We start from the raw sequence: 26,183 nt of genomic DNA, 5'->3' as shown, positions 1-26,183 counted from the left end.
CCATTGGGCAAAGGATGGTACAATTTATTCTGGCGTAATTCAGACTTCACCCTATCAAGCAAAATTTGTTTTCCGTTCATTACAAATACTATTGAAAAAGTAAAAATGGAAGACTTGTATAAAAAGAAATCCCAAATCCCATTTTAAAATAAGGCAGGAAAAAAAATCAAATACAAATACAGAAATCTGATGATATAAGTAAACACAACGATTATTGGCGTGGCATTTAAGAAACCCCAGGCCTATTTTCCCAACAGATATTTTTCCTATGACTCTGGAAACTCAATTTTAAGTTTGACAGCTTGAGAAAAAGTTTTGAGAAAGCAAGCTTTCCTTCTGCTTTTAAGCCTTTCCATCAGGTTTCTACAAAAACTTCTGCCATTCACGTCAATTTTTCCACCAGGTGCTGCTACAGTTCCCACTTGGCCACTACTGACAAAACTACATTGTGATGTGGCAAATCACCACTGCCCTTTGGAACATAAAACATATCAGTACTGCTCTCTCTATAAAGCAGCAGCTTCTATGATATTGTCAGGCTTAGTTTACCTAGTTATGCAGCCCTCCAGATTTCCTTGTCTGCTTCAAACAACCATTCATGGTGGAATGGTATTTAGATGCCCCATCCTGCGGTTATTTTCATTTCTCTCTCTCTCTCTCTCTCTCTCTCTGGCCTTAAAAGGAGGCATTTTATTTATCCCTTGAGTGTTAAGGTGGGATAAAAACTTAAAGAGTATGCATCCAGTTTACCTTCAAGGTTTCATTTGTCTCCATTTACCTGGTATATCAATGGAACTAAAAACAAGATTCCTACTTCACAATAAAAGTATGGTAAAGATTTAAAACTACAGATGATCACAAAATGGCACAGGCTGCATTTGATTGGCTGGTTCAGAGAGTTAGGAAAATCCAGTGTGCTTGCTTGCCCATTGACACCTGTCAATTAAACACCGTTCAGCAAGGCTCCCCATTTACAGTTCAGAGTATCGGCGTCAGATGAGTATTCTGGATGGAAAAGGGGGTCCAGGTCAGGATCTGTATCGCCGCAATGCAAAGAGGGACCAGACAGATCATGTAGAACATGGCATCTTGGAGGCCTAAGTAGAGACTAGGAGAAAACATTTTACAATTTTTCACCGGGATTATAGGACCAAGTATCACTTACAGCCTATCCTGTACTGATTTATTTTTCACTCTTCAGAATGATCTTACTGTCTTTTGCTTGCATTCAGAACTCTGCTTTCTAAGCCATTCAGAAATTGCACTATTGATTTTACATATCGATTACCCAGGCAACCCATCCCAAACAGTCCTCTTCCTAAGGGCAGTTCATCTTTTGCAGCAAAGCCAAAAATTTGTCACCTTCAACTCTAGTTGATCATTGCACGCAGAACTGCGATCCATTCCATCAAACAGGTGGTCTGATGTGAATCAAGAGTCATACTATGTGTGTAAAAAAAACCACACAGGTAGGCCTTGACTTAACAGTTCTTCACTTAGAGACCACTTGCATTTACAATGGCGCTGAAAAAAAGTGACTTATAAACAGCCCTTGCTCTTACGACTGTCACAGCATCGCCCGTAGTTGCGTGTTCAAAATTTGGATGCTTGGCAAGTGGCAAGCAGAGTCCCAGGGTCACGTGACCGCCATCCCAGACCGTTTCCAACAAGCAAAGTCAACAGGGGAAGCCAGATTCGCTTAATGACTGTGTGATTCCCTTAACAACTGCAGCAAAAAAAGGGTCGTAAAATTGGGTGTGACTAACTTCACAACCCCCTTGCTTTAGCAATGGAAATTCTGGTGCCAGCTGTGCTCATCAATTGACGACTTCCTGTAAAACTGAACTCTTTTAGGCAGATGCACGGGGTTGACTTTAATAATAACCGGCCACTTACGGTGAATCAGGATCGACGGCTTTACTATTCAGATCTGCATAGCCAAATTGATTTAGTACCGAAACCACAAGCATAGGAGCTAAGGACTGAGCTGGTTTTGTGAAGAGAGCATTGGTTCCAAAGACCATCGACGAGAGTGGAGATCTGAAATATGAAACAGGCCAGGGTTACCGGACATAATTATGTAAACAGTTTAGCCTTTAATATCCACGTGTTAAGTCAGAAAGGCAATGATACCCATTGCTTCATTTGAAAGGTGGGGGCACAGTACTCGCCTTCGTTTATGTTTCTTTAAATCTGCATCAACAATATCGGCCAATGGTAAATTAAACAAACTGAAGGATGCTTGAACGATCACCCTGACGAAACAAAATAATCTGGTGAATTAGCCTGCACAAGTCAAGTTTGTCCATTACCATCAAGTATATCTTTTGGGTCTCCCCCATTCTGGCAGCCTACAACTGCCGGCGGTATTTTTCAGCCCCTAAAAAAATTGATGATAAATATTTACTTACATGTTGACCGTGAGATAAATAGCCAGTAAGTAGTAATATTCTCGACCCAGAGCAAGCATGAGAATTGCAGCTATTCCTTCCAGGTAGAAAGAAAATAAGACAATCTTGTAATAACCAAATTTTACCAACAAGGGCTGACTGATGAGCACAAGGCACTGAAATACAACAGGAATAAAAAAAAGAGAGAGAACTATATTAAAATCGTAGTTGAATTGCATGTAGACTTTTTTTTTAAAAAAGTTAAAAATAGGGAAAGAAACCATACGTTGAAAGCAAACAGGCCAGTGGTGCTGTATCTGAAGGGGCAACTCTCAAATCCTATCGTCATGATGGAGTTTATCAAAGCAGAAAACAAAATTTCCACAAAAATGCTTTTTGGAAACTATTCCTTATATTTTGACACAGGCTGTGTTCAAAACAAGTATGTAGAATTATTTACTGGTGTACATATGCTATAGATGTGTACAAACCAGTCGCATTTTGTGCTGGGAACAAGTGAAAAAAACCTTCCATTAATTAAATCAGTACTCATCATGAATTGGTTCCAGGAGGTACGATGAATAACACACAAATTTTCCCCATAAGGAATAATGTGGTGAGTCACAAGGCAATCAACATCGACAAGTTCTAGTTTGTGGGTCGAATACCAAACAAATGATGAGTACTGGGACAAAATGTCCGCATCAAAATGTGTTGAGTACCAAATTTGACGTGTTTCAAAACAGTTAAGTACCAAGATACGCGGTATGCAAAAGTCAGGCAATTTTGGCTGAAATCAGCAGTGCCCAATCTTTGATCCCGGATCATATTTTTCTCCAAGATCTTCCCTAACTTTTTCCCAGCAAGAAGTATAACTTAAAATATGTTAGGACTCAAAACATTTTAAAAAAAATGAGGAAAAGAACACACAGTTTTCTGCTTACTTGTGGACAAATGAAACCTGCCCCGTACATAAGGCTTCTGATGGAGGAAGAAAGGACTCCGTTGGGGATGAGATTATCTGCAAAGATCATCATGAAATTGCTGCAGAAGGCTAAGTGGAAGACTTGGAAAAAGTTCATGAGGACAAAAAACAGGAAGTTTTTCTGAGTCAAGATCTGGCAGGTCAACGAGAACACCGAGGACCAAGAGAGAGGGGGGACCTTGGCGCTTTCTGGATCAGGCCCCTCCATCAGGGGTTCCCTTTGCTCGTACTGAGTCGTGCTGTAGAAGCCGGTGTAGGACATGCAAGCCGTCGCAATCACCGCTACCAGCACCGCGAAGGCCTGGAAGTAGGCAAAGCGCTCCATGTTGGCAGAGATCAAGCCACAGAACAGGATGCTGGTCGACCCAACCAAGCTGGCCACCTGGCTGTACTTAATCAGCTGGAGGCGGCTCTCGTGGCGGGTGGAGATTTCGGCGAAAAGGGCGCACTGCGCCAGCAAGACGAACGTGAGCAGGCCGTCGAAGGCGCACAAGGCCACAATCAGATGCAGCCCACAGAGCCAGTCGCCTTCCTCGTATTGTTTCCACGGAAACCACGGGAGAAGGAAGGCCAGGGCGTACAAGGGAGCACCGTACAAAATCGAAAATTGACGGCGGGAGCAGCAGGGGACTTGAGAGTTGTCCTGGAGGTACCCAAAGAGGGGGTCATTGACGGCATTCCAGATCATGAAAACCACCTAGGAGCAAACAGGGACCGGTCAGCTTTTCCCCAGCAAGCAAGACTGGACATTCACAAAATCCAAAGGATGCCCCATACAGGTAATCCTCGCCTTAACGACTCGTTCAGACTTCATTTATCTACTTTGTCATTTTGCATCTGATGATTTTAATTTTTTAAAAAAACGTTTTTAGGCTGTAAGCTGCTCAGAGTCGTTCGACACAAGACGGACAGCAAACACGTTTCATAATAAACCAGGGCTCTTCAAACTTGGCCCTTTTATGACTTGTGGACTTTAACTCCCAGGATTCCTCAGCCAGGCACGCGTGCCTGGCTGAGGAATTCTGGGAGTTGAAGTCCACAAGTCATAAAAGGGCCAAGTTTGAAGAGCCCTGTAATAAATTAACAAACTTACAACCTACCTGAAAAAGGGGACTTTTGATCTGAATCCAAAGTTCTGGTGATTGCCCCGTCCCCCCAGATGTGACTGCACTTTGTGCCCTTGGCAACACAGCTGCATTTATAAGCATTTGCAGTGTCCCGTGGTCACGTGAGTGTGTTTTCCAACAGTTTTGACGGAAACCAGCCCTTCTAGTTTTCAGCAAAAATGTGCCCATAGTGAACAATGAATTCACACTTACGACGGCAGCATTCATTTAAGGAACGCTGCAAAAAAGCTAGTAAGTTCGGGCGTGATGATGTGATGACCCACTTAATGACTGGCGTGACGTATAGCGGTAATTCCAGGCTACCTGGATACCAAAATCACTCTCAAACACCAGGTCTCCTGCTGAATTTCAAGCCAGCAGCAAAGCATTCGGGTTACAATGTCGGTTTTTTACTAATGACAACAATGTATGGCTGCTACCTTTGTACAATAGGTCTCATCACAAGCTGTTCCTTTTGGATGTAAAAACACAACCTACTTGGAAACAAAATGCAAATAACTACATGAATAGTAAGTGCTGTTACCTGCCCTTGATGGAATGCCGTTTCTGAGATCTTGTACTTGTTTAAAAAGAGTTTAACATAATAGAAATTGAAGATGCTGTTCATCATTCCGGCGCCTAATGTGGTCATCGAATAGGCAAGAGCATTAGGGTGAAGTCTTAAGAAAGTCTTCATTTTATTACTGTGATGTTATTCTTCTTCCCTGTGGAACAGAAATAATAATTGTTGGAAAAAATAGCTTGCAATTCTCACAGCACAGCTTTCTAATTTTTAAAAACCTATGTACAGCTGGAATCAGAGTTAAGAATGAACCTCGGTTTACAGCATAATCATAATTTTGTGAAATTTAGGACATTTTTGTGCAATATTTGATGGGACTTAACGAGACAATCCGTGGATGATTAAAACATAACGCAAACATGACATCAAAGTCTTAAACACCGCTGTATGTTTGCACTGGAACAAATCACAGAAGCGTTGCTCTTGGGAAACAACACAAAGGTTAATTAATATCATCAGACCATTTAAAAGAGCAGTTTTATGCTTTCGGATTTGGATCCACTGGTAAACTTTGATCCAACTCTTTCACTGATTTCACAAAGTATGCTATACAATATGTATACGGTATATTTAAAACACAAGGATCTGATCCTGTTAATCTGATGAGTTTAGGATGAAAAAATGTTTTGTATTATCTAATGCACTGTGCTGATTTTTTTAAAAGAAATTATTTTGCAACTATCAGCTGCACAGGGTGTTTCCCTTTCTCTGTGGGAAAGGAATTAAAAATTTTTTAGAAGGGCTGTACTATATATTAATTGTAATTTGGCAATGAATAAGTTCAGAAAGGATTTATTTATCATTTGCATGTATAATAATGAAGAAGAACAAGTGAGAGTAGGTTGGGAGTTTGGCCAATATACGTGAGGGTAGCAAATGAAAAGAACAAAAGATGGGCGACTTATGTACATTTGAATAATAAATAATATATAAAGGCTAGAATAAGACGGTGGGTGTTAATCCTATTTCATTATGTTTTAATATATGGCAGAAATTGAGCATGTTACAAATCAGAACTTTTCATCCTCAGCTAGCACATAGAAACATTTATTAAATTAGCTAAAAGGACGACAGTGTGCCCGAACAAAGGTAAATGCTGACAGAGAATATAAATCTTCTTTTAATTAGAATATAGTTCACATGACCCGCTAGAGGGCAACATTTTCTCACCTACATTTAACCATGACTAGCAAGGGAGCTTAGCAATTGGAAAAGATTTAACAACAGAAAATAAAGAGCATTGACCTTCATGGATCCGGAGGGAAAAAAAGGACCTCTCTTGCTTTCCAACTGAGATCATACAGAAGGAGCACAAAAGAGCCTGCCCCTCCCTTTCACCTACATTTAAAAAAATAATCAAATTTTAATAAACCAAAAATAAAAAAACTACAATTAAACAGAGCTACAAATTTTTAAAAACACATGTAAAAGGAGATATTTAATCCACCTACTTGTACAATATGTTACAAAAGCAAGCTAAAATCGGTTAATCGGAGAGAGGAGCACTGTCCCTTATTAATATTTATTTCAAAACAATCCCAAGATTGATGCAATTAATGCCTGGGGTAAGAATAAGAATGAATGGCATGTAACACAGAGAATAGGGGTTGCTGTCTGCCTGTAAGGCCCACCTCCCATCCCTGGTCCAATCCCACATCTTGGCTCATAGCACAATAAAATCTAGTTATATGGCACGTTTTCTTGCTCATATATTCTCATGGATATATTCTTAGTGCCTTGTCCAATCAATGCAAGATTTCTACAGGACCAACGCTTCACGTTTTCAAAAACAAATGCCCCTTTATTGCTGTAAAAGGGCACCAAACAGCCCCCTATTTAAAGAGTGGATAAGGAAGCAAGTTTGGGTCTTTGCATATAGCATAAAATAAATAATTCTCCCGTCTCCAAAATGCTAACACAAGACGATTGTGGTTTCTTGCTCTAACCAGCAAACAGGGACAACCCATGTTTTTAAAATATTGATTAGACTCCATCTGGAGATGTTTGTCATTGCTCATACACACTTTTAAAAGCCTTAAATATTTATGACTTGAAAAACTTGGGTGGACGACAGCCGATTTCAAAAGATATTGAAGCACCCTGTAATTTTTTCAGAACTCTTGGCCATTTTTAAAAATTACGAAGGGCCCCAAGAAAGCATTGGTTGGTATGGTTTATATCAATATTTACTATATTAAAAATTAAACTCGACGCGGCTGCTGCTACTACAGTTTCTGAGGATTGTTAGATGGGATTTTAATATAGTATGACTTTTCAACCTAGGCTGGCAAATGACTATGATTCCATAAAGCCCAGAGAGGGTCGTGGGGACACCCTGAGAAAGACTGATGGGGCAAATGAGAGTTTTAGCCAGAAAACCATTTCTGAGTGAAAAGTTCCTGGTGCTCTTCAGATATGCTGTGAAAAGGAAGCCACAGCAGAATGGCCAAAAAGCCAGAATCTGGTTATTAAAATAGCTATTATAGGTGTTTTTGACTTGCAGCCATTGATTTAGTGGATGCTCAATATTACAGAGCACTGAAATAAGCGATTTATGGTCATTTTTCACTCTTACAACCGTTGCAGCATCCCCTGGGTCATGTGATCAAAATTCAGACGTTTGGCAACTGCCTCATATTTATGACAGTTGCGGTATCCCTGGGATTGTGTGATCCCCTTTGGCGACCTCCTGACCAGCAAAGTCAATGGGGGAAGCCCGATTCACTTAACAACCGTCTTACTATCTTAACTGCAGTGGTTCACTTAACAACTGTGGCAGGAAAGGTCATAACATGGGGCAAAACCCACGTAAGAACTGTCTCGCTTAGCAAAGGAAATTTTGGGCTCTGTTGCGGGTCATAAACGGAGGAGCGCTGTGAAAGGTGGAATTCTGCATTTACCAGACCCTGCAGTGCCAGGCGGGATTCAGAACAGAAACGGAAGCGAGTTGGAAGGGACCTCAAAGGTCTTCTAGTCCACCCCTCTGCTCAAGCAGGAGACCTTTACAGAATGATAGAATAACAGAGGTGGGAGGGACCTCAGAGGTCTTGTAGTCCACCCCCCTGCTTAAGCAGGAGATCCTTACAGAATCATAGAATAAGAGAGGTGGAAGGGACCTCAGAGATCATCTAGTCCAACCCCCTGCTCAAGCAGGAGACCCTATTACCATTTCAGATAAAGGGTTGCCCAATATATCACAGTAATCATGGTCAGCAGGACCTTTTCCTTTTGTGCCCCCGTTTGCTGCCGTCCCCCTGCTTTATAACGGGGGGTCTAATTCCCGCCCCCCCCGGTCAGCCCACCTACTTCCTGCCCTCTCCCGTCACCATTCCCACGGCCGCCCTGCCCGTGTCCCCTCCGCAACTTCCTTCAAGGCGACCGGACCCGCCGAAGGCCCCGCCATGCGCTCCCCTTAGCAACCGCCCCCTCGCGACGCCTAGCAACGGCGCCCGCCCCCTCCCCGCCTCCAGGCGACGCCGCACTGACCCGCACTCCGGCCTCGGGCAGCGCAGAAAAAAGCTCGGAGGGCGGGTCTTGTTTTCGCCCCCCCTCTCCCCGCGGATCGGTTGCCATTGGCCCGCGCGGGAGCCCTAAGCTCGCCATTGGTCGGGCGCCCGGCGGAGGAGGCGCGCTACTGGCTGCTGCCGGCGTGGGTTCCTTGCTTTTGAATCGCGGCCGGCGTCCTTGCCACGTTGCCTCGCTCGCCCTCGTGGACACGCCCCCCGAGCCCTCCGGGAGGGGCGGGGCGCGGCGCTCGGGAGAGTCCGGAGGCGCTCGGAGGCGCTCGGGGGCGGCTTTAAAGGCGGCGCGCAGCCCGGCGCCCGCAGGGACGGTGAGTGGCGGCAGCGGCGGCGGCGGCGCGATGCTCACCGACAGTCTGGTGGAGGAGTTCGAGATCCGCGAGGATGAGCCGTGGTACGACCAGCAGGACCTGCAGCAAGGTGAGCCAGCCCCGCTGAGCCCGAGACTTCGGACTACACTCCCCATCATCCCCAGCCGGCGCAGCCCCGCCTTCTGGCCAGCGTTCTCTTTGGCTGGTGGGATGGGGGGGCGGACTCCAGAGCCTATTATCCTCCCCCTTCCCATCTCCTGTCCTCGCTGAGATCAAGGTCTGGACTACACTCCCCATTATCCCCAACCGACGCAGTCCCGTCTTTCAGACAGCGTTCTCTTTGGCTGCTGGTGGTGGGGGGGACTCCAGCGCCTATTATCCTCCGCCTTCCCATCCTCTCCTCGCTGAGTTCAAGCCCTGGACTACACTCACCATTATCCCCAACCTTCTAGCCAGCGTTCTCTTTGGCTGGGGGGGGGGGGGAACTCCAGCGCCTATCATCCTCCCTCTTTCCATCTCCTATCCTCGCTGAGATCAAGGCCCCATTATCCCCAACCGACGCAGTCCCATCTTCCAGCCAGCGTTCTCTTTGGCTGGTGGGGGGGGGACTCCAGTGCCTATTATCCTCCTACTTCTCTCCTCTCCTCTCCTGGACTCCAGTTCCTATTGTCCCCAACTAACCCAACCCCACCATCTGCTGGAGCGGAGGGTTTGGAACGCCAGTGCCTATTATCCTCCCCCTTCCCATTCAGACTACACTCCCTATTATCCCCAGCCAACGCAACTCTACCTTTTAGCCACCATCCTCTAGTCTTGGGGGGGGGGGAAAGAGGTGTAGGGTGGAACTCTATTATCCCTGTTATCCCGCATGGAAGGCTCCCCATCATCCCAGTGAGCTCCACCAGCCAAGGGACCCCACTCCCATCACTTCCTGGCTAATCCACAGGGGAGGGGCAGGGAGGGTGGGCGGGTGGGTGGGGTGGCTTCCAGCTGTAGAGAGTTCCCTGCCTTCCCTCTACTCCGGTCCCCATCCTCCCCAGCTGGGTGGGATTGGGAAGCTGCAGCATGCCGGGTTAGGGCTGGCAGAGGTGACCTCTTAACTGCCTCTTTAATGGGGGGGGGTGTTTCGCACCCGCTTCCACTCCTCCCTCCTTCCTTAGGAGATTGGCTTTGTCTAATTCTTCCTGCTCACCTGTGCTAGCATCCTCCCCTCCTTTCTGCTGAAAGGAATTCCATCATCCCCAGCAAGACCCTTCCTTCCTTCCTTCCTTCCTTCCTTCCTTCCTTCCTTCACCACTCTTCTCCCTTCTGCCCTTTCTTCCATCCATTAACCTTATCCGTTTTCTTCTCCCTTCTCCTTCCTTTCTTCTCTTCATCAGTCCCCTCCCTCCCTTTCTCCTTCCTTCCCCCTCCCTTTCTCCTTCCTTCCTTCCTTCCTTCCTTCCTTCCTTCCTTTACCACTCTTCTCCCTTCTGCCCTTCCTTCCATCCATTAACCTTATCCGTTTTCTTCTCCCTTCTCCTTCCTTTCTTCCCTTCATCAGTCCCCTCCCTCCCTTTCTCTTTCCTTCCCCCTCCCTTTCTCTCTCCTTCCTTCCTTCCTTCCTTCCTTCCTTCCTTCCTTCCTTCCTTCCTTCCTTCCACCCGCATCTGTCCTGCCCCGCTTTGTTCCTTCATCCCATCCCCTACTCTATTATTCCATTCATAATAACAGCCCACGGAGAATCAAATGGCACCTCTGCCTTATAAAAAGGCATTTCACCGTGGATAAAGGGGGAAAGGCGAATCCTGAAAGAGCTGACGGGAGTTGAAAGGAGAATGGCAGGGAGGGAGCCCAAAAGTGAGAGCGCTGGGAGGAGGACAATGAATAGAGGAGGGATAATAGCTGTGAAGCCTCTTTACGGGAGAAATGATGGATGGATGCTTGGTGGAAAAGGAGGAAGAAACGGGAAGGTAGGCTAGGGAAGAATAGAAAGCGCTTTAGGAAAAGAAGTGGGCTTTACAAAGAATAAATAACCTGGGCAGAAGACCTTAAACCTCAGCAACCTTAAAATGTGTAGACATCAAACTCCCAAAATTTTCCCAGCCAGTATGCTGGCTGAGGAATTCGAGAAGTAAAATTCCAACCCTCTAAAAAGTTGCTGAGGTTGAAAAACGCTGCCCTTGAAAATAGGTTCTTTGAAAGCTTAAGGAAAGACTTTTAAATGCAATTAAAGATAGCTAAGCCTGAGTCCTTGCCGTGTTTAATTTGGGAACTAAATCCATAATTCAACCAGAATACTAATCCTTGCTTGGGAGTAATAGAGCTAAACCCTACAAAAGACAGTTTCCAAAAGAAGGATAAGGCTTCTGGAAAGCCACAGATCAGTGGACGTTTAGCTCTATGGGATATTCCCACAATTTAGCACAGGTATGCAAAGAGAGCTTGCTTTGAGTTAGGGGCGGGTAGAGTATCCGATTTTAGGTTAAATGGCAAATAAGCAATGCAATAAATAAATAAAGATCTCTTATTACTGGATTTTCTTGGGTACTTTTTTTCCCTTGAAACATTTCTCATCCAAGAAGTTTCTTTAGTTCAGTTCTTCAACCATGACCTGGATGATTGAGAATCTCCATAGACATGTCTTATATTACTGTTTTTAAATTTACAATTAGGGTTATCTCATGTTCCATAGGATGGAGGGGGAGAATTTATTGTAGAATTTACAGCTTTTCAAACGATTGTGTTTGGGTGTGCCATAGTTACTCTGATGGTACATACAGTATAGAGGAGAGACAGGAATTGGGTGTGAAGTCCAGAGACTTCACAGATAAAGTTGTGGTGCAGATAAAGAAAGTACGGTAAGTGCTTTTTGTACAATACTGGTGACTCTGCTCCGTATTTAGTTCTGTTTAAGGACCAAAAACAAATTATATTTCGCCTTTCTGTATTATCCGATGTCTGTCTGCTTTTGGATGCTGGAAAAATATTGAAATATTATTGAAGGGAAATATTCTTACCTGTCCTTCAAAGGTGTATAGCTGATCTGAAAACATCTCTCCTTCACTTTTGACAACAGCCCGTCATTTAAAAGGCATAGCTTTAATTTGAGATAATACATTGTTCATGAAATGCTTTATATAAAGGACTTTCTTCAAATAGGGCTCAAACTTTTCCCTTTTCCTGGCTCTCTTGATTGATGATGCAACATCTGAGACATAGATTCATTTAATCCAAGGTTTTTATTCTCTAAATTGTTGCATGGCACTGGGTTTTTAAATTATGAGTCCCAGCCCTGATTTCTTGGCTTTGGATGCAATGAAAATGCAGCTGTTGTCACATCCTGCCGTTTCAAGTCAGTTTCAGGTCTGGAAAAGGCATATTTTCATATTTTTTAAAAAAACAAATTCACAATAATTGTGGGACTATTGTGTTGCTTAAGATGGCCAGTTAGAAATATTGCATGGGTTGCAACATCCAAATTGCATATTCAGCTAGAAGATTATATTATCTGACAGGTAGAAATTTATCAATAATCGTGCACACTGTTTCCTTCACAACACTTAACATTGCAAACCTGATTTCTTTTACTGTACGGTACTCTGAACTTTGGCCTAATTGTTCCAGACTGTTAATGCTGTTTAAGGTTGCACTCTGGCACTTATGATTAATTTTCCAAACCATCACCCTATAGTTATGGTTTCCAAGCTATTGCAAACCACTGCCAAACGGTTTATTTCTGATTGAAGCATCCTCCTGGTCACATGATTGAAATTCAGACGTTGGCAACTGGCTCGTACTGTATTTATGACGGTTTGCAGGGTCCCAGGGTCACGTGATCTCCTTTTGCGACCTTCTGACAAGCAAAAACCACGGGGAAGCCACAGTTTCATTTAACAACCGTGTTACTAATTGAGCAACTGCAGCGAGTCACTTCACAATTGTGGCAAGCGAGGTCGTAAAATCGGGCCACTGAACACATTTGAAATCTACCTGTCCTTACTCGGATCGTTTGATGCAAGAAAACGATGCCTTGCAGCTTGTAGACTTTGATTGTTGCTGGGTAGAGACAGTAGAATATAATAGCGTGGAAGTTATAGATACGCAAGTAATGAACTTTGAACTATTAAGCCTGGACTAACGTCACCATCTGTATTCCTGACAATTCTGCCGATTGTTGGAAAAGATTACACCAAATTCTAGACGGAAGGTTTTGCAAAAAAGCGTCAAGGATAGTTTCACAGTACTTCTGAGATCAAGAAACATAGCTTGTAGTCACCAGAAGAAGAGAAATTGTCCTAGGCAGAAGCAGTTTGGGGTCTCCGAACATTTTAGGAAGCCCAAACTTAATTCCTAGCATTTTTTACACTGATCAGTGTAATTGTCAAAGCAAAAACATCCGATGTTAGCAGCGGAACCATGACAGAAATAGAGAAATTACAATGGATCGGTACATTTTAAGGTTTGATGTCCCTTATGTTTGATTTCCAGTCAACATGTATTTTTTTTTCTATTTCAAATTGTCAAAAGTTGTAGCAGTTTTTGTAGCACCAGTGAGCTTTTTTCTAAAACATCTTAACTTCAAATGCAAAAGTTTTAACCCAAACAGAGCAAATGGAGAGCTTAAAATTAAGCACAAAGGATGTGTACAGGTGTTACAGACGTTCTGCGGTGTGTTTAGTTTCTCCAAGAGATTGTCATTCTGTTGTACTATTTGTCAACATGACAACCTTTTGAATGAATTTCACCACAGGTCAAGTGAAATAAGCTCTTCTGTATGCTACACAGTTAATGGGAAAGGTTTTAAGCTCCTTACGTCTTAGATACTTAGCACCCTTTTTGCAATCTGCCAGTTCTTTGCATGATGAAACTTGTACCAACTTAATACCAGCAAAGTTGGCCTGTTTAAAAATAACTTGCATTCTCTGGGACCAAGCCAGCATTAACACCAAACATTGAGGCAAGGAACAAAAGCAGTGTTTTGAAACCGTGCGTTTTAAGGGCCATGCAGTAAAATGTGATCTTGTTCGTTTCCTTCCTTTGTGGCTGTTAATTCGTTGTAGTTTGGTTAATTGAATACAAAAGAAATGGGTAAAAAATAGATGCATCTGTTTTCAAAATCTTCCCTGAAAAGGACTTCACTAACTCTGCACCTTTTAACATTTCATTGAGGCGCTGAAGGGCAAAGTAAGAAGCATAGATTAAGCTTTAGATAATAAAGCAATTTTGGTTTCTAAAGATTCTAAAGTGGGCCATTAATCTCCATGAATGAAGCAAACCTTTATATGCTACTTGATTATTTTTAATGCCTGTACAGGGCATTAAAACAAGGTGGTGCATTAAATAAAGTTATACCCACAATTTGTTTATAGATCTTCATCTGGCTGCTGAACTGGGGAAGACCCTTTTGGACCGAAACACGGAATTAGAATCCTCTCTGCAACAGATGTACTCCACCAACCAGGAGCAACTGCAGGAAATAGAGGTGACTACAATATTGAATTATATACCCCTTCAGCCTTCCTTTTTTTCTGCTCTGATGTAGAGGTTTGGAGAGGCAGGCCAACGAACCACGTTTTGCACCAAGATTCTTAAAGTGGAGAACATCAGGAGCTGAGTCAACACGTTGCATTTGAGTTACCGTGTGGTTTACTTTCAGCTTGGGGTGTTGACTGAAAGCCGTGTAGGTTGTTGAAAAAGCTGTAGATTTTAATGCCTTGTTTCCATCACCTCTTTGGCAATTGAAACTTTTCTTGCTAATAAAACAACACCACATACTAATGACACAGACTGAAGGGTAGTGATGTTTTCAGCAGGAGAAACAAATAGAAATTCATAGTTTGGTACTAAAACGCCCCCGCAGTCAAGCAGCTTTAAAACAGAACGATTAACATTCTTACCTCAGCGGATTTCAGCTCAAGCTTCTTTCGAAGCTGTTTTTAACCAGTTGGAAAAGAAGGATTTGGGGAATTAAGAGGAATCCTGCTAAGTATTTCAAATAGCTTTCAATCAAGCGAGAATATTTGGAGAAGGTAAGAGAGAGTGTCCCTGAATAACTCATTTTTCCAAGAGTTGAGGCAATACTTTAGCGATAACCAACGGCGTGATGATATATTTATCACATAAATGAGATAAATATCTTTATGATTTACAAACATTTCTTTAAGATCACATCTTGGGATACATCAGCAGTTATTGGGGAAATAAACACTAGAATTGTTTTGGAAAGCGAACACTAGAAATGCTGTCCAAATATTGTTGACTGCCGCTCATATTAATTGGGTCATCTACGATTGAATTTAGCAATGACTATACATTGTCCAGTCTGGGCTTAAGAAGCAACTGGTGTGTCCCAAGGATCTTTGACCAGCAAGTTCAAACCATCTCATTTCTAAAAAGATTTACATGCAGTGGAAAAGGGGAGAAGGAAACAGTCGGGGCGAACACCTCCAAACCTCCTTGATGATGGATTCGTGATGCCTTCATTTTGGATCCTGACCTTAATTTCTCCTCCTTCAGTATGCATTTTCCCAGAGCATATCCCGAGTCTTAAAATTAGGCAATTCTCCGTATTGGAAAGTCCCTCTGGAGCTGCTGGTTTAACACGTGTTATCTGTTTTCATTTTGCAGTATCTCACCAAGCAGGTGGACCTCCTCCGTCAAATGAACGATCAGCACGCCAAGGTCTACGAACAGCTGGACATCACGGCTCGAGATCTAGAAGATGCCAATCAAAAACTGATTTCTGACAGCAGAGCCTCCCAGCAAAAGATAGGAAGGTAATTAAGTTGGCTGGTATAACGTCCCTTTATCTGCCAGGTTATTATGAATGGGCTCATCGCGGACCTTGTCCAGTTTTATCAAGAGGATTATCTAAGCAGGAGGTTGAGTGATGGAATGGATTGTAGGCTTGCTTGCTTGCTCCCCCCCCCCATGAAGCTCCTTTTCTCCCTCCCCCCCCCAAAAAAAAACCTTGGAGAAACCTGGAGGCCCTTTTTCTGACTAAGAAATTGTGTTATAGAAGGCCTGAGTTTTCGTGAGCTGTGGCTATTTCAGTGTTTCTCAACCTTGACAATTTTAAGGCATGTGGACTTCAACTCCCAGAATTCCACAGCCAGCAATGCTGGCTGTGGAATTCTGGGAATTGAAGTCCACATGCCTTAAAATTGTCAAGGTTGAGAAACACTGGGCTATTTCATCAGATGCATGGCAAAAAACTAATTGGAGAGCAATGCAATGACGACTTTATCAGATCCATCAGATGTGATGTTCACAGGACCTTTTGTTAGCTGGTGGTTGTGGGAGAGTCAGAACATCAAATTCTACACTTTGAGCAAGTGCAACCATCTCAGATACCTGAAGGGAGTTTGACAGCTCTGTCCATGCTGCTTCATGTGCTTTCTAAACTTCCTTTTAGCCTCACGGAAACCATTGATAACCTCCAGACTCACATTGATGAACTGCAGAGGCAGGTGGAAGAGTTGAAGACCTCCGGGCAAAGCCATGTAAATTACGAAAGACCTGAGCAGCCGAAATCGGTCCAGAGTTTTCCATGCCTGAAAGAACTGTATGATCTCCGCAAGTAAGTAGCAAACTCACCAATCAACAATGTGGAGGAGAATATTGAAAATTAATATTGATCTCACGTGGTATCTTTCAGCCAAAAATTCCCAATGGTTTCTTTTCATACAAGGAAGCCATAGCATGCTTGGATTGAAAACTGATGTTTAACATGCTTAACGAATATTCTAGAGCAGGGGTAGGCAACCTTGGCTCTTTTATGACTCGTGGACTTCAACTCCCAGAATTCCTGAGCCAGCCATGCTGAGGGGAAAGGGAGAGGTTTCCAAGCTGAGCCATGCTGGCTCAGGAATTCTGGGAGTTGAAGTCCACGAGTCATGAAGGGGGCCAAAGTTCCCCACGCTGGCTCAGGAATTCTGGGAGTTGAAGTCCACGAGTCATAAAAGAGCCAAGGTTGCCTACGCCTGTTCTAGACAAAGACACCCAAGTCTTAAACTTTGGGGCAGTTTCTTCCAGATGTGATGCATCCATATGACTGGTGTTTTGATATGCAATGGGAAACAGGATTGATTGGACAACACACACTAAGCATATTTCTTCTCTCTTTCTGTGTACCCCTAGATATTTCGTCTATGACCATATATTTGCCGAAAAGATTATATCAATGGATAGTCAACTAAGTCCCGCCGAAGAGGAAAACCAGAATTTGAAGAAGGCCGTAACTCTCTTACAAACTCAACTCAACTTGGAGAAGGAAAAAAGGTTTTCTATGGAGGAAGAGTACAGTTTTCTGCTGAAGGAAAACACGGATCTGGAGCAACGGCTGGTGGACAACCATCTATACCAGGCCAGAGTGGAGGAACTGGAGATAGAAGTGGCTGAAATGAAGCAGCTCTTTCATTCTGGGAACCCTTGTCCGAACGGGATGGAGCAACTGCCCCCGGAGTCTTTTTTCGTTTCTCTCAAAGACCCCTTAGAAAGAGAACTCAGCCAAGGTCCTTGGGACGGGATGTCCTTCATCCTTCCTGAACTTGAGAAACGGTCCCTCAAAAGAAGCAGCAGCGAGGGCTGGCTCAGCGGCGGCACGGCAGGCGAGGACCTCTTCAAAGGCCACGAAGAGACCTGCATCAGGAGGGCGGAAGCCGTGAAGCAACGGGGTGTTTCCCTACTCAACGAGGTTGACGCCCAATACAACGCTTTGAAGGTCAAGTACGAAGAGCTGCTGCAGAAGTGTCAAACGGACAAAGAACTGCTGGACCACAAGGCTGTGCAGACCTCAAAACAGCGTCCCAAGGATGTCCATGGTGGGAGAGTACCCCTGGAGGAGGGTCTTAGGGAGCCCGGTTCCCCGACTGCCGATTCAGCCAACTTTTCTTCCAATGCTTCCCCTGAATATAAACTTCTCTTCAAGGAAATCTTTAATCGCATTGAGGAAACTAGAAAGGAAATTGATGAACATCGGGCAAAATATAAGCCTTTCTCTTCTCAATGTCCTTAAAAAGTATGGGTACGATGGTGGGGGTTGAAAAATATTTTTTTTTTCATGATGCAACCAACCCTTCTAATATTCCTTAGGGAATGCAACTTGGCTCACGGTCGGCAGATTTTCTGTAAAATGGGTTGGATCCATTTGATTCGGTCTACAGAGTCGGAATCCGGTTGATTCCATCTCGCCCTGAACCAAGTTTCCCCCTGGAGGGCGAGTCCCTGGCAACCACTTTGCAAATTAATTTGATTGCACAACTCTTATTAACCGTCCTCGTTCTGTTGAAAAAGTTTGATGCGTTGTAGAAACAAGAACCACAGAGAAGATTGTTATCATAGAATGACAGCTCTCCTGAGCTTAACCTGGGTTGGAATAAACCAAAATATAGATGATTTTTGCTAGTGTGCCATTGTCATATATATATAACTGCAAGCAAGCCGTTAAAACATGGTGCACTCTGATGTTCCCTAAGCCAGGGAATCTTGACAGATCTGTTACTATTTGATAGGCTTGGGCTGCCGTTGTCTTATTTTGAAATCCAGCGTGGCCTCTCATTTAAACGAGCAAAAAACTGAATTCAAGGATTGGAGAAATGTAGGGGTGTGTATAACTTGGCTAATCAAACTCCTGGTGCCACTGCATCAACCTTCTGCTTCATTGGAAGACTGAATATTACAAAACAGCCTCCCTATAAAAAGTAAACTGATTAGCATAGAGCAAAATTAAAAGCAAGAGCCCCCAATTTCACTTTAACTTAAAACCTTCCAACGTGTCTTCAAGGATTTGATTTTCTGAAAATGGTCTACCCCACAAGTCAACTGGAGGCCAGATTGATAAGGCCCTGCATCAGCTTAAGCCACGAAGTCACCTATTATCATACCAGCAATTATGCTAGGTGTAGAAAGGGCCAAATTAGGCTGTGATAATATTTCACCCTTTTAAACCTCCTGCAGAAACTCGCGTCTATTGCAAAGTCCAATAACTCTTGAGTGTTTTAAAGCAAGCATTTGCTATTTTTTTGTTAGAAGAAACTCCCGGGAACGTCAGCTGAGCATTTAAAGCTCCTTAAACCTTAGTTGAGTTTTTAAGAAAAATTAGAGTACAAAGTTCAATAGTTCTCTCAAAATATATAGGAATAGGTAAGCTGCGAACCAGCATTACAAAAGGTGACTTGTTTTTCCCCAAACAAAAGGGATCCGTTTCATATTGCATTCCTAATTGGAAAAAAAACTTGAGCTGCCTGAAAGAAAAAACAAACCCACAACTGCAGTTTTAAACTCTTGGCTGCTGTTACAAACGCATCTGCCTTACCTACTGAGGGTGGCTTGTACGACTTTGATTAAGAGGTTCCAGGTGGAAACTCACTCTGCCACATGGTGTATTTCCATTTACCAGTTGTTTTGGTCTTGTCGGTGTTTAGCAAAGAGCAAATAAATCCTTTCTGCAATTAAGTTTGTGCATTTTATGTGCTTCCGACTTCAGCCAAAGGGAAGGGTGCAGTAGAAGTGTAGCAATCTTGTTGATGACTATAGGCGTGTGGTATATTAAAGAGAGGGTGTCCTTCTGTATTCACAACTCCTGCTGAAAGAGATGGTGCATCACTTACTTTTCCTGGGTTGGGAGGCCCTGCTCATAGTTACACCTGTCTCATTTGGACTTCTGCAGTGTCCTTCATTGGGGGGGTGGGGTGTCCTCTTGAAGTATATCTGGAAATTGCAGCTGACCCCAGAACACCGAGGTTCAAGTAGTTATAGATACTGGTTGAATGAACTCATGGAATACTAGCTGACTTCTGATGTTGTCTTCTTGAAGTTCCTTTCTTGAAGGCCCTTCATGGTTTGGGACCACCTCCATCCATCTGATGGAATTCAAGATTGGGCTTTGAGCTTCATGAAGTCAGAGCATCAGTGGGATTTTGGAAGTGGATCTTTTAGTGTGGCCCCTTCCTTGCAGTAAGATGTCCCTGGAGATTGGAATGTTCTCCGTTCTTATGGTGTTCCATGACGCTATTAAGTCTTGACTGTTTCAGTAGAACTTTGGAGTTGAAAGATGGGGCAGTTTCTCTGGGGGGAGGGAGTTGTTAAGGATTTCCCAGGACTGTAAGTTTGTTTTGGATGAATTATGGCAACTATTAACAATTTCACACCTTCTAAAGTTACCCAAAGAGGTGTTTGATTCACAGGTTGATCACCACGGGCTATAAATCAAATTAAAAAGCCAGAATGAGGTTTTGGTTTTAAAGCTGATGCCCCCCAAAAGGGCAGGAACTGATTACATCCATGCCTACGTAACACAAATTAATGTGTCCTTCCTATGCAAATGGGCTACCTAGATGTTTATTGTGTCCAATGGCCACATGTTCTAGTTTGAAAATATGTGGATCGTGTTGCAAAAAGACCCATTTAAAACTCAAGTTTTTAAAAGACTTCCATACAGGTAGTCCTCGACTTAACGACCACTCATTTAGCAACTGTTTGAAGTTAGGACTTGGACTTTTAAGTTCTGACATCTGGGGCCCCTGCAGTCACACGACTGCAGCTTGTGATATTTCCAGCAAACGTCCCATAGCAAACAGTGGGTTTGGTTAACAAGGTTAACAACTGTGGGGTTTCTTTAACCACCACTGCAAAAAAGAGGCCATAAAAACACCTGTCTCATGATTATTGCAACTTACAGCCATAATTGCAGGACGTATACCTGGAACTACCTATGGTTTCCATTTGTCTTCCATGTTCTTCAAGATACACAGCACCCGTGTTCCATTTCAACCTGCAAAATGGGTTAAGGGGTGTGTGGGGGTGTCTGATTACTTGTTTCCTGACAGATGATATGCCAACATTTTCGGTCCCTATGCCAGCTTCCTCGAAGTATCTTTTTGCCCAACCTGTGCAAAGCGAGAATTCCACCTGCTTCGTTACAGAATAAAAACTGGGAAAATATACAAGCGGGTTTAGCCGCAATGAAGACCTGGCTTGCATTGTTAAATCTGAACAAAGCCATCCTTTGAAAAGGAAACGGGAAACTTTAAACGAGTTAGCAGTTTTTGGTTGGGATCCCGCAATTTTATGTAACTTGGAACCCAGTCAATCTATGCCCTGCCCTCCGACAGGTGGCCACAGTTACACAAAGAAACCTCAGAGACGGGGCAAGGATGAGTCTGCAAGCGTGTAAAGATAAAAATAAAATCCAGATCTCCTCCTGCAAACTCGAAATTTATTGGCCTTCGTTATAAAATGAACCGTTAGATCATGATCTGCTGACAGTTCAGCCCCCATAAGGATTGTTCATTTCGTGGTTGCTTCTAGTAAGATTGAGAAATATATATATATTTTATATTAGGGATCCAGATTTTAATCTAGGGGGACATACAGATCCGCTGTCCGTTCAAGATTAGTGGTTTGGATGCCGTTGCAAGCAGCTAGCAGGGCCACCTCTGGTAGGTCTTCCATCTGGAAGGCTTTGAAAGGATCAAGCTGTTTTCCTTTCCTACCCTTCTGGTTTCTTTTTGCCCATCCTGGGATCGAAAAAGGATGCAATGAAAGTGACTCCCATCGTCAAGAGCTTGGCTGCTGGACTGTCCCTTTGAGATACCACATGCCTCCTTGACTTACACAACAATCCTGCAGGAAAAGGAAGAAGGTGGTCAGAGGTTCTGCTGGCAATCAACCGAGCTTGCCCTGAAGCAACAGAAGCCATGGGTGGGGAAAACAAGAGTTGAACCCAGCTAGCATTCATGGTTTTTCAAAAATAACAGAGATTTCATGCACGGTTTCTGTTGCAAATTAGATAACCCACAACCTTGAAGGAAGGTACGTCCTGGCTTCAGGAGGCTTCCAAAATGCAGCCAGGGATAAATCTGATCTAGTTCTAGTACAGGGGTCTTCAAACTTGGCCCTTTTGTGACTTGTGGACTTCAACTCCCAGAATTCCTGAGCCAGCCATGCTGAGGGGAAAGGGAGAGGTTTCCATGCTGAGCCACGCTGGCTCAGGAGTTCTGGGAGTTGAAGTCCACGAGTCATAAAAGAGCTAAGCTTGCCTACCCCTGGAATATACAAAACAAAATATTATGGTGCCATCAAAGCAAGGCCTGGGATCCTCAGTGACAGCAAACAAGCCTCATTCAAACATTTCCAAGGGGATTTGATGTGATCTCATTTCCCACCTCCGGAAAAAAAAATCTGAAAACACAGTGCTTTTCGTTCCCTACCTGCATGGAAGCGTAATGACAGGTTCCTCCCCCACCCCCCCCAAAAAAGCAAGGAAGTTGCTAATTGCTATTAAATAATTAACACAGTGTCTATAGATGAAAGCAAACAGAGAACACATGCCTGCTGTTGTTTTTTTTCAAACATCTGGGCTCTGCTGTCTCTCAAACCCTCCCTAAATCGCTGACTTTTGGTTCTAGAGAGCATACAGATCGGAAGGACAATCCAGATTCAACAACTAAAAAGACACAGCTAACTAGGCACCATATAAATACCACACAGGTATGCTGGCTGAGGAATTCTGGGAGTTGAAGTCCACAAGCCACAAAAGGACCAAGTTTGAAGACCCCTTCATTAAGCCAGTCTCGCACGCACGCACGCACGCACGCACACACACACACACACCTTGACTTTGCTTGTCGGAAGCCAGTTGGGAAGGTCACAAATGGTGATCATGTGATCCCAGGTCACTGCAACCGTTGTAACCACGTGCCAGGTTGCCAAGGTCCTGAATTCTGATCACGAGATTATGGGGGGGGGGAATGCTGCAACGGTCATAAGTGTGAGGACTGGCGTTAAGTCAACGGTTCAATGCCATTGTAATTTCAAACGGTTCCCTAAGTGAACGGCTGTTAAGGTGAGGACAACCTGTACTCTTTCCATCTCTCCCTGCTCTTCTTTTTCCACTTTTCTTCTATTGTTCGGTGGAGAGAAAAACTACTGGGGAAGCAAGGAGCTGATTCTCACAGGCCACCCCTAAACTAGCAGGCCGATGCCACAACTTTGTGAGTTAGGTCAACCCAGAGGATTGGGAACACCGATGCTTTTTAGGAGTGCAACCCAGGGCAGCTTCTGAGTTGCTTCACCCAGCAAATATAGAAAAATTTAATTAAATGCTCCCAACGCCTTCAGGTAAACTGGCAGTCTGTTACGCAAGAGAATCAGGAGAACGGGTGGACTTAAAAGGCAGTGTGTCCTGTGAGAACTTTCCTTGGGCTATCACTTTCCCTGAACACACACACACACACCTGTTGTCTCGTTCAGAATGATAAGTAGATGTGCAGGTATATACACAGCTCCTCACAAAGATTTAAGTTCTGCATCCACAACAGAAAGGCCGATCTATGTGATGGTTGAAGAGTCCACAATGACTTCACACCACTTAATCCAATCAATAGTTGAACAGGATCCAACCGGTTTCAATTGTGGACGCTGCTTTAAGCACATGTCAAACTTTACCTTCAAAACTTTATCCACCTCCTGTTTGTCTAGATCTTCGCCGTACTCCCGGGCCAGTCGGTTCTGGATGACGTTTCGACGCACACGGTAGTTTTTGGAAAAGATTTCAAGCAAAATTTGCCGGTGCTTGAGAAAAGGAGAGAAACAGCAAGAAAAATATGAAGTAAAGCGGGAGAAATATCAAACCAGAGTTCATAGAAAGCGCCGTTGGTTTCATTTGCTGAATTTACTTGTTAATTTAGCCTGAATTTGGGTGATCGGGCTTCTGCTTAAGCAGCAGAATCCCAGAGAAATAGAACAGCCTCACGTTTGTACACCTTGTATTGTGGCTGTGCAAACACCAGGCTGCCAGTACTACGCCTGTCCCTGTTCTGAAGTTCCCAATAGCTCTCCCAATTTTTGCCAGTATTTTGTTTCTCCCTTTTTAAAACAGCACATCTTGTTTTGGCAATGAGCCAATCAGATCACAGTAGGATTCAGTTATTGATGTCCTGTCCAGTATTGAAGCTGAGAGGACGACATTTGTCAGTGTGTTATGGGATCACTATCAAGTTAGTTGGGTTTTTTTTTTGGTGTTCTTTCATTGAGTGAGCTTGTAAAACGTAATAAAATTAAAGTCATGGTGCAAAGAGTTGACTGGTCGCCCAGAAAGCGATGTAAAATAGTGTCATTAAGTGAACCAGGCTACAGTGATAAAGAAATTAGAACAACAATTGGTGGAAACTTAACCAAAGGTGGCATTTCTACTGTACACTTTTCCCAAAAGGCTTCCACAATTTTGGCCACTACTGTAGGTGAGAGCATCCTATTCCTACTTGGAAGACACTCTAACGTGCAAGTTTGAACGGGCATCTTTGCCAGGACAATCTTAGTTCTTTTCTTGCCTACCTGATCGTAAACATCGCCAGCTTCCCAAAGCGCAAACACTTTCTGTTCGTTGGGCAACGCTGTCATCTGCGGGGGAAACTAAAAACAGAAGATTATAATTCCTGGATTGACAGGGCTAAACACACACACACACACAGAAGAAGGAACAAGTAGGGATCTTGTTCATCTGGAGCAGTGGTTCTCAACCTTTTTAATGCCGCGACCCCAACCGGTCGTAAATCGAGGACTAAACCGGTCGTAAGTCGAGGACTAAACCGGTCGTAAGTCGAGGACTACCCAACCGGTCGTAAGTCGAGGACTTTCCCTGCCCGGGAGCGCCACGCATGCGTGGTTCTGCCCCCTGCGCCGGCCGAGGTGTAGCTGGCAAGCAGCAGAGACGGAGCAGGCCGACCACCAGCTGGCCCAGCCCAAGGGAGGTAAGGCACCCGCTGGAAAAGGGGAAAAAAATGGCGGACAAAAAAAATGGCGGACAGCCTTGCTTGGCGACCCCCGTGAAATGGTCGATCGACCCCAAATGGGGTCCCGACCCACAGGTTGAGAACCACTGATCTGGAGCAACCTGGATACCAAATTTGCACTTTAAGTTCGGATCTCCTAAAGACACAATAGAACCTGTCGGAAATGTATTTTTTTTTTTCCTATTCAGGGGAAGAAGAGATGGGAAGCTTTAATTTTTGTCATTTCCAACCCATCATATTTTCCACCAAAGACCTCTTCAAAATTAAAACCCTGCAGCAATAACCTGAGTTATTTCCACAAACAGGCTGAACAAAGTCACCTCCCGCTTAACAAATCAGCGATTTGCTTTAAAAACCGGAAGTTTACGATGTTTCCAACTACATCTCGACTCGGCAAACAAACTATCTTTTTTCAGGCAACCGTCATTTGTGGCAGAATACCACCAACTGGCAAAATGATAGCTTGTCATTCGCCCGAGCCAGTCAGCCAGCAAGATGGAGAGTTTTAAGCAAAGTTGCAAACTTAAATATGGGCATCATGTGTAGTTCATTATACATGATACTCAGCCCATCTGAAGTCTTCGTCCTAATCATGGCTTCGTTTGACAGCCCGGCATGCATAATCAGACACGGTAAAAGAAGCCTGCCCCCCCCCCCCAAAAAAGCAGAAAATCTTGTTTTGCAGTTGCTTGGTGCAAGATTTTTTTTTTTTAAGGATATTTGCAATTGTAAACCGAGCTTGCAAGCAAACATCAACAGCATTATTGTAATCTATTGTTACAGGGCACAGAAATGTATCCCAGCTTGGAAATTTGCACGGTTCAAAACTGTTGACTCAGAAATGAAAATGCCTTCACTTCTGACATATCACTGCCTTAAAAGTTTATTCCTGTTTATTTTGCTGAAGTCCTGTTACAGATCACACCCTGTCTGCTCAACAGCCCTTCCAGCCAGGCAAACAAGATTTGGAGACTGTTGGTTTTTTTTTTCCCCCTTGCAAACAAAAACGACTCCAGGAAATTCCAGGAACTCAAGCAGAGAGGCTTCATGGAACAAACAAAGCAGCTCAGCTTCTTATTTCTCATCTTTTTAAGTAGTGTAATCCTCTAGCTGCTTCCATATTTGGCTGGATCTCAGATCCTGAAACGCTTAACTGATACGCTGTATATACTGTAACTGTATTTAGAAAACATAGCACGTCAGGGCAAAACCTCTACCCCCAGAGTTTTCTTATCTTCAGGGTGGATTGGACAGAAAAAAAAATACAGGAAGTCCTCAAATTATGACCACAATTGAGCCCAAGTTTATGTCACTAAGTGAGACATTGGTCAAGTGAGCTTTACGACCTCGCTTGCCACAGTTGTGAAGTGGACTTTGCTTGTCGGAAGGTCACAAAAGGAGATCACGTGACCCCAGCACATTGCAAACCGTCGTAAGTACATGCCAGTTGCCAAGCATCTGAATTTTGATCACGTGACCACAGGGATGCTGCAACGGTTATAAGTGTGAAA

At 43.8% G+C, this 26,183-nt stretch overlaps 3 protein-coding genes across 4 annotated transcripts in view; 1 reads left to right on the top strand and 2 right to left on the bottom strand.

The window, feature by feature from the left end:
* LOC107292091 (transmembrane protein 180) lies at positions 1 to 8,568 on the bottom strand. Its single transcript, XM_015821148.1, has 7 exons — positions 8,551 to 8,568; positions 5,026 to 5,206; positions 3,335 to 4,072; positions 2,412 to 2,566; positions 2,172 to 2,255; positions 1,897 to 2,040; positions 1 to 1,108 (listed from the first exon to the last, which is right to left on the bottom strand). The coding sequence occupies exons 2-7, from the start codon at positions 5,176 to 5,178 to the stop codon at positions 979 to 981; spliced, it is 1,404 nt and encodes a 467-aa protein (XP_015676634.1). The 5' UTR covers positions 5,179 to 5,206; positions 8,551 to 8,568; the 3' UTR covers positions 1 to 978.
* A 358-nt stretch (positions 8,569 to 8,926) lies between these two features.
* CDR2 (cerebellar degeneration related protein 2) lies at positions 8,927 to 19,330 on the top strand. 2 transcript variants are annotated; one of them, XM_015821147.1, is made up of 6 exons: positions 8,927 to 9,005; positions 14,248 to 14,360; positions 15,506 to 15,654; positions 16,293 to 16,457; positions 17,018 to 17,391; positions 17,691 to 17,872. In XM_015821147.1, exons 1-6 carry the CDS (start codon positions 8,927 to 8,929, stop codon positions 17,729 to 17,731), a joined length of 921 nt encoding a protein of 306 aa, XP_015676633.1. In that variant the 3' UTR covers positions 17,732 to 17,872. The 2 variants fall into 2 exon arrangements, with proteins under 2 accessions (XP_015676633.1, XP_015676632.1); XM_015821146.1 differs by having other exon boundaries at positions 17,018 to 19,330.
* A 1,745-nt stretch (positions 19,331 to 21,075) lies between these two features.
* Positions 21,076 to 26,183, bottom strand: part of POLR3E (RNA polymerase III subunit E) — an 18,896-nt gene continuing 13,788 nt past the window's right edge. Inside the window, exons 17-19 of the mRNA XM_015821158.2 lie at positions 24,215 to 24,292; positions 23,327 to 23,452; positions 21,076 to 21,502 (exon numbers count right to left, since the gene is read on the bottom strand). Coding sequence (XP_015676644.1) covers positions 21,437 to 21,502; positions 23,327 to 23,452; positions 24,215 to 24,292 — 270 coding nt within the window. The 3' untranslated portion in view covers positions 21,076 to 21,436. The remainder of the gene's footprint in view (positions 21,503 to 23,326; positions 23,453 to 24,214; positions 24,293 to 26,183) is intronic.

The sequence above is a fragment of the Protobothrops mucrosquamatus genome, unplaced genomic scaffold (assembly GCF_001527695.2).
Source record: "Protobothrops mucrosquamatus isolate PMUCROS unplaced genomic scaffold, P.Mucros_1.0 scaffold1264, whole genome shotgun sequence".
In the NCBI taxonomy this organism is placed as follows: Eukaryota; Metazoa; Chordata; class Lepidosauria; order Squamata; family Viperidae; genus Protobothrops; species Protobothrops mucrosquamatus.
Note: the sequence above shows the minus strand (reverse complement) of the source record. Positions and strands in the feature narration are given on the sequence as shown.

What these genes read in the sequence shown, in the direction of transcription:
- LOC107292091 (XM_015821148.1), bottom strand. Translation starts at nt 5,178, where the DNA reads ATGAAGACTTTCTTAAGACTTCACCCTAATGCTCTTGCCTATTCGATG. An exon ending in CAGGTTTCATTTGTCCACAA is followed by an intron (nt 2,567 to 3,334) that starts GTAAGCAGAAAA and finishes GTTGTATTTCAG; the next exon opens with TGCCTTGTGCTCATCAGTCA. An exon ending in GCCGTCGATCCTGATTCACC is followed by an intron (nt 1,109 to 1,896) that starts GTAAGTGGCCGG and finishes GTTTTCTCCTAG; the next exon opens with TCTCTACTTAGGCCTCCAAG.
- CDR2 (XM_015821146.1), top strand. Translation starts at nt 8,927, where the DNA reads ATGCTCACCGACAGTCTGGTGGAGGAGTTCGAGATCCGCGAGGATGAG. An exon ending in AGCAACTGCAGGAAATAGAG is followed by an intron (nt 14,361 to 15,505) that starts GTGACTACAATA and finishes TTCATTTTGCAG; the next exon opens with TATCTCACCAAGCAGGTGGA. An exon ending in GAACTGTATGATCTCCGCAA is followed by an intron (nt 16,458 to 17,017) that starts GTAAGTAGCAAA and finishes GTGTACCCCTAG; the next exon opens with ATATTTCGTCTATGACCATA.